Raw genomic sequence first — 7,692 nt, forward strand, 5'->3', positions numbered from 1 at the left:
TTTTGAAATGGGAAACATTTTTCATTGTTACAAACAATGTTCAAATACGTGGTTTTAAATTTCTTAAGTAAATTAAGTTATTAATATATATGCATTTACATATAAATAAAAGGGAAAAGGGAGGAAACGAGTGACATCAGCATGACGACCTATGTCCTACTGGGCCGGCCCACCACTGGGCCCTTTAGGGGAGGCAGCCATGTGTCCCGCAGCAAGCGGCACATACCCGCACCCGTGGGGGGCGCTAACTGCTAAGGGCATGGCCAATGCATAGCTCCAGGGTGATGTCTCGCATGCCATGTAGGATCGGATGACAAGAGAAATAGGTTTGGACGAGGAAGCGGGATCCTTTGCAGGAGGCAGGTGCTTGGAGGAAAAAAATATGGTTTGTTGCATAAAGTTGGAAAAGTTGAAGTGGAGAGTAGGGATACATGTGTAGTGAGAATCACTTTCTGTTCTTTGAGACCCACCAGCAGTAGCTTGCATTGGGAAGAAAAATCAATATAGATGTCTCAAACTACTTTTTGTCATGAGGCAACTGTATCCATATGTCACCATTGTACATGCCCTAAGTACCAACGAATAGATTACTGTCCTTTTAAAAAACGAATAGATTACCGTCAATAAAAAGTACCAATGAATAGATTAGTAGTTGAGCCGTAAATATATGATTTCATAGCAAGTGTACAACCAAACTTTGCAAATATAGAGCGCTAATATATATATGAAAATATTGTAGAAGTTCAGGAAAATTTCACAAACATACAAATTTTCATAAACACATGTTGGATACCACGTAAAGGTCTAAAACATGACCTATTTACAAACGAAGTTGATAGTGTATCATTTTTCAAATGTTCTTTTTCTTAGAACAAACCACACAAGTAAAAGAGCGGCATACTAAGTTAAAGAAAAACAAAACCATTCAGAACTAACCCTTGGAGGCATATTTTTATAGCATAAATCTCTAAGCACCACGGTCCACTTAGGACTCGAGCCCGGGTGGGCTAGCTCGCTCCTTGCGACCCTAGTTCACAAAACTGATTTTGAGCACACAAAAATCGCTTGCTTTCTTTTTGTAGCTAACATTTCCACATTGCAGCCCTCATCGCAGACAAACAATGACAGCTTCAAGAAGCAAAAATAACCTACTTTTACTCGAAACACGACATTTAGAGGGCTCCGCGAAACAAGTCTATACAGTCTCCAACGCTGGTGCTTATCTCATTTAGATGGCCAACAATGCAAGACACCAAGTACTGTAGCGAATCCTGCACGGCAAGCAAAATATCCAACATCTTGCGTTTTCCACAGTGAATTCGGATGGTAATCAAGGCTGGCTGCTAGGAAGCTTGCTGAGGATCGAGTGCTCTGGCTTGTGGTCACACTCGAAATCAAGGTGAACGAATGCCCGCTCGACTTCTGGAAGTTCCTCGATCTTTATCTGGAGTGATTCTCCAATGGCATGCGCCTCCTTGAGTGGCAAGTCCTCCGGGAGCTCAATATCGACCTGCCAGTCCACTGATAGCATGAGTTGTGAAGTTCATACAAGTACTTATATGTTGGGTACTATTTGTATGTATGAAGTTACTGAATCCAGTTCCTAACCCACCGTGCACATCTCATTCGTTTATGCAGTACTGTGTCAACTACTACTTCCAACAAATGCTATGGAAAACACACAGTAATAAATAAAGCAGTAATAAGTGTTCAATTAGAATTAGTGAAGACCCAGGGTCTCAAACAGACGCGTGATATAGTACACATATCTTGGTTAGTATTGCAGGGAAGGGAATATATATTCACTTAAAAGAAGAGCATGAAAAATAACGGAAAATAGATGTAGGATATACTAACCTCCACAAAGTAAAGCACCCCAAAGGTGTATGCCCGAACTGTATCAACACGCTTAATTTGAGGGTCATGTCTGATAGCTAGGTATGTCAACTTCTGCAGCATTTCTGGGGGAGCTGATTCACCTACTAGCGATACTGCATCAAGGATAGCAATATGTGTTAATAAATAACCATATGTCAGGCTAGCGTCATCTGTAAACTGTAACATGCAGCAATTTTACTTATATATCAGTCCTAAATCTGTCAGACTAATCAGTGGATTCAAGTTATGTATTTCTATTAATTAATTATATAAAAAAGACTGTTAAAACTGTTGGCGGTTTCTTTAATGGAAATCGACAGGAGGGTCTGATTCTTCAACTTTCTTTACCTACTAATAAACCAGCGATTGCTTCTGGTCGTACGTCGTGCAGTTTTGCATAAAAGTTCCTTTGCTTTCTAGAATTCAACCCGTAGTCCCGTTTTAAGTGAGAATCTAAGAAAACGCTTCATTGTTTCAAAAAGACCCCTGTAATCATTGGTATTCAATCCGCGACCCTTCATTTACAGAAAAGCTCTTACCGACAGCGCCCGTTCTGCCGTTCGTCGGCGGCCGCTGTGGCTCGCACGGGAGGATGAAGGAACGCTCGCCGGGGTGTGTGCGGCGAAGACGGCTTCTGCCAAGCGGCGAGGTGGAGCAGGGGCGGTGGTTGTCGGGCTACATAAGGAGGCAGAGGCGGCCAAGGCAAGGAGGCACCGGCGTCGGCTAGCCAAGAGGCGGCCGAAGCAGAGGAGGACGGGAAGGCAAGGAGGCACGGGCACCGGCTAGCCAAGGGGCGGACGGAGTAGAGGACGATGGGAGGCGGTCGACCATGGATGCGAAGGTGCTCGCAAGTAGGGAGGAGCAGAGGCGACGACGGAGTGGCTCGGGTGCTCGCGCTCGTGCAGTGTCAGAGGTCAAGATTTCCAACACGAGAGAGTGGTCGGTGTTGTGCTGGACCGCCATGGCCACTAGCGGTGGTGGAGGAGGGATGAACGCCATGGCCGCTGGTCCTGGTGGAGCAGGGGAGCCGGGAGATTCGACGGCGCGCGGGGGGTCCTGGCAGCGTGGAGGGACGCCCGCCATGGCCGCTGGTGTCCTGTGGAGCAGGGGCTCGGCGGCGCGGGGGAGCAGGCGTCCCGCTGGTGGGGAGCGGGGCCGGGCATCCGGGATAGGGCGGCGCATCTCGCGGCGAGGTGGAGCAGGTGCGGTGAGGGATGGGAATGGATAAGAGCTGCGCTTTGGCGACGGGGCTCGCGGAAGAGAAAACTGAGGAGCCAAATTTCTGGAGAGAAGGCGTGTTAGCTAGAAATCAGCCGACGTGTTGACCAGATTTTTTTCTCTTGTTTTGTAAAAGAAAAGGGTACAGTTTGGGTATTCACGGACCGTAAAAATCTAAGCCCATCACGGGGACGTGTAACGTGCACACATGTGTCTGTTTTTGTATTTCTCAAAAAAAAAATGTGTTTGTGTTTGTTCTCCGAACTACGTTGTCTAGTTTGGCGCTACATATTTTTGTTTTAACGAACTATCCCTCACGAAATCATATTAATTGGGTACTAGGAGACGGGAAATGTATCAATCGATTTGGGATAATGACCATATCCCGAACTAAGTAAAAGAACACCCTCGGTCAGTTAATTGTTCTTCATATAGATCAATTGATTCGGGATCATATGTCCCATGTCTGGAATTGAGTCCAAAAATCACCGCACTCAAAATATACCGTTTTTGTTATCAGTGTCCCATGTCCCGCAACCCAGTTTCTCGACCGAGTAAATCACTATTCATGGCAACTGACATTTGCTCCATACCAAAGCACATGTAATGATTAGAATCCATTCAACGAAAGAAGATTTCAAATCATGCGTCGTGAATGACGAATCTCGTCATTCAATATATACCGCAAGCCTATGTCACTTTCGATGAGAAATTTCCAATTACTCACACCAATATACTAATCTAGATAACGTCAACAATCTAGGCATTGTCCCTTAATCGATTGTTTCGTTGGCCACAAACAAAATATGTGCCATATGTGCACGTGAACCAGATGTTGCCAACTCTGGCATCACCTTCACGAGGTCATCGGAATGTCATTCCTAAGTAAAATTTTCATGTCACCTTATAAATTTAGAGCAGCGAGCCTCCAAAGCTTCGTCTTTCACCTTTTTTCTCACCCGTCGTCTCATACACTACCGTATTATAATGTTATTTTTTTTGCTACACTTCCGTTGCAACGCACGGGCATTTGTGCTAGTATTTAATAATATAACACGTTTCATAGAGTTTGAGTCTGAGGCATCCACGTCCAGTAGGTCTACAATCAATGTGTCCTAACTGATGTTCTTGTACCAAATATTTTCCTGTGGCATCAGATTATTTATATGATTGGAGAACTATATGTGTCAAGTTTTAATGGTATAGCAAGTACTGCAAACCTGCATTTTCCCACACTGTTCCAGACCAGTTTGTAATTGTATAGACTGCAAGGACGATTGCACCAACTGGGTCAATCCACCAGTAAAACATGTCACCGAGAACAGCAGCAGCCAAACCAACGACATTCGTGACCACATCAAAATAATGATCCTGCGAAAAATAGCCCATTTCTTCTGGTAAACTATGTTCATTTGTTCATTTGAATCTAGTCAAATTGAGAAACAGATATAAACCTTAGCATAGGCGCGGACTATGTTGTTACCAGAGGTCCGGCAGTAGAACCACAGGGCTAGCTTAACTACTGTTGCAAAGATCATGATTGAATATAGCCACATGAGTTGTGGTGGGGACAATTTATCTGGAGTCACGTTCACTACCAGCTTTTCAACTGCTTGAAGAAATACTTGGAATCCTGGAAATGCAAAATAATTATTATTTAAAATTTAATACAACGATAATAGTCTAACAAGAAGTAAACAAGGACATGACTTAAAAACATACCTAAAGTAGCCATAACAGCTGCGAAGATGATAATGCCTACTGGTTGTACCCTCAATTTACCAATGGGATACTTGTAGACGTTGATGCTCTTCATTGAGAGATGTGTGAACCAAAGGATACCACCAGCCATGAGGTCGAGCAATGAATCAAGTGTTGATGCAGCAATAGCAATTGACCCACTTTTAACTGTGGCATATATCTGAAGAAAACGAGAGAGCATGAATTCTATAGTCAACCTAAAGGAGCCAAAGAAAGTTTACTAAATACAGAGGGGAAATACCAACCTTCAATGCCAAGAGAACAACATTTGCATAATTTGATATCTTCATAGCAAATTCACTCTGCCTTTGCTCCATGAGCTCCTCTTCTTCACTTATTACATTGGATTCTTCTATAGAGTCAACTTCCTCAAAGGATCTCAAGGTGGCAAATTGTTTCTCGTAGTATTCTTTCTCTCCTATATAAGCCCAAAAGTTAATCACACAAAATCAGTAAGTTAATAAAAGAGTTCATATTGTTCATATAGAAAGAGAGAAATGATTGGGCCGTATACCACTTCTGTGGGGAACCATCAAATAACTATGAAATATTAGGAATAGTTCATAAGTGATATACTTTCTCTTGATTAGACTCATAAACTAAAACTACCTGTTTATCAACGTTATAGAAAACTTCCTTATCTAGTTCTAGCATTTTGAAAGAAAAAAAATGTAGATTCCACCATAGTAAGCCACAGCATACACATCTTGGCATACTTAGCTTATCAGTAAAAATATACTAACGGTTTCTAGGTAAAAAATATCTGGAAAGTAAAAATGGGAACATCTGGAAAACAAATAAAAATGGGAATATTACCAACTAAAAAGTTAAAAACAGGAATAGGAACAGAAAATAATGAATTCCAACGTTGCAATGTTCTTTTAGCAGACTATGAATGAGATAGTCTCACCAACTGTTCAACATCTATTTTTGTCCCAAGAAACAACAAAGGTATCTTGAGACAGCTAAGATTGGATTAGATCCAACAACTCATAGAAGTAAAAAAGAACTCTCCCATTTGTTTCAAAGAAACAGAGAAAGAACACAACAACTACTAAAGAATCAAAGTGTACAGCCGATGGAACCTCACAAATAATTTATTTATGTGGTTGAAAATTTGCAACACTGTTCTGCCTCAAAGAGGTGCGCATTCAGTATCCAATCCAAGAACAGGGGTGTAGGACTGTGCAAAAGGTTGCGAGGTTCAAGTCTCATTCCTCCAGCCTTGAAAAAATAATCTCAATGAAGAGAAGTCCAAATTTTCCAGTTTCCACAAAGATACACATAGAAAAGAGCACATCAGCGGACAGAGATGTTGGTATTAAAAACCAAGGCCGGCCGCTATTGTAGATTCTAGATGTTCCCTCCCTTTGAAAAGTGATTGTTTTGTCTTGATGTTTTGGTATCTGAACTACTCCGTAAGATCCAGAGGGAGGACCAAAGTTGGGCAAGTCGGTAGAGATTATAGGCAACAAAAATGAAATGAGCAATGTGCTAGCTAGCACAGCTAAAATCACAGTACAGTCTCAGGTTAACTGTAAACAGAGGCACACCACGCCATACTGCATCTGCTCATGCCTGAAGAAATGTTTTTCCAGAAAGAATTAAAATAATTCGAATGAGTTTTTACCAGAACAGGCGCAAAAGGGATATTGGCCCAATCTTAAACAGCATGGTCTGAGGCAACAAAAGAGAAAGGTGGAAATGTCACCAAATACACAAACATAACTTGTATTTACAAGTTGCAAGCTTTGGAAACAACCACAAAGCACCGAAACATAGAGAAGTCGTGTTCCATCACAAAGTAAGATAGCTGCTACGTTTGTCAAAAAAAAAAAACATAATAAGCGCCTCCATTGGTCCCCATGATAACGGGGATGTGATCACCAAAGTGTCGAATTATCCATGGAATCCCGGAATCCAGAATCACAAGCACAGCCACCAACCATTCAGCCAATGAGCACCGGTTAACCCCCATGAGACTCCAATAGGAAAACCCACAAAGTGCCACCTCCCCCGTAGCTAACATGCTGCTAACATGACGACGACGGAAGCCAAACGCCAAAAGCCAGCAGAATGCTTGCCAAATACGTACAGATCAATCAATCAAGAAGAGAAGAGAAAAGGAAGGAGAGAAGGAAGAAGTAATGCGAGGTCACGAGGGTGGCCTGCCGAACCGAACCTTCCAGGAGGCCCTTGGAGCGGGAGAAGTCGACGTGGGAGGGCCTCTCCGGGTCGACGGCGTCGAGCACCTTCTTGGGGAGCCGCGACACGAACTCCCCGCGCATCGACCCCACCGAGTTCCGCCGCCGCCCCGCCAGGAGCGGCGCCCGCGCGGCGTCATTGTCCCCGCCGCGCCCGTTCGCCTCCATGCCTCCCCACGGACCGCGGCGCGGGTCGAAGCCGCCTCCTCCGCTCCTCCCCCTCCCTCCCCCCCTCTCTCTGCCGATTTGATCGTCGCCTTCGCCGCTTCTTATTTTTGGCGTCTCGTCTGCCCCTCCCTAGCCCAGGACTCGCCTGCCTGCGTGCGTGCTGCTCTCTGCCTCTGCGGCCCTGTGCGGTGCGGCCGCAATTATAAGCGGAGAACGTACCGTCTACGGCCGTGATCGACGCAACGGGTGTCTGCGGCGGCGAAATCGACGGCTCAGATCACGTCATTAATACGAGGGAAATAGCTTCAGCTAACACCAGCTATGGCCTACAGAACAGCTCCAGACCATCGGTCCTGTTCGGCTAAGAGGGAGCATCTTTACAAGACCTCTTAACCTAACTGCTAAAATGACATTTCACCTTGTGTTTCTGTCGAGACATTGTATGAAAGTCGAATTTATTCCA

General features: G+C 44.2%; 1 protein-coding gene across 1 annotated transcript; it reads right to left on the reverse strand.

Moving 5' to 3' along the window:
• Nucleotides 1–924: 924 nt before the first annotated feature.
• Nucleotides 925–7,262, reverse strand: LOC119285039 (metal tolerance protein 4). Its single transcript, XM_037564236.1, has 7 exons — nt 7,040–7,262; nt 5,103–5,275; nt 4,819–5,017; nt 4,551–4,729; nt 4,317–4,467; nt 1,858–1,991; nt 925–1,510 (listed from the first exon to the last, which is right to left on the reverse strand). The coding sequence occupies exons 1-7, from the start codon at nt 7,227–7,229 to the stop codon at nt 1,331–1,333; spliced, it is 1,206 nt and encodes a 401-aa protein (XP_037420133.1). The 5' UTR covers nt 7,230–7,262; the 3' UTR covers nt 925–1,330.
• Nucleotides 7,263–7,692: the final 430 nt, after the last annotated feature.

This window comes from Triticum dicoccoides, chromosome 4A (assembly GCF_002162155.2).
Source record: "Triticum dicoccoides isolate Atlit2015 ecotype Zavitan chromosome 4A, WEW_v2.0, whole genome shotgun sequence".
NCBI classification, from domain to species: domain Eukaryota; kingdom Viridiplantae; phylum Streptophyta; class Magnoliopsida; order Poales; family Poaceae; genus Triticum; species Triticum dicoccoides.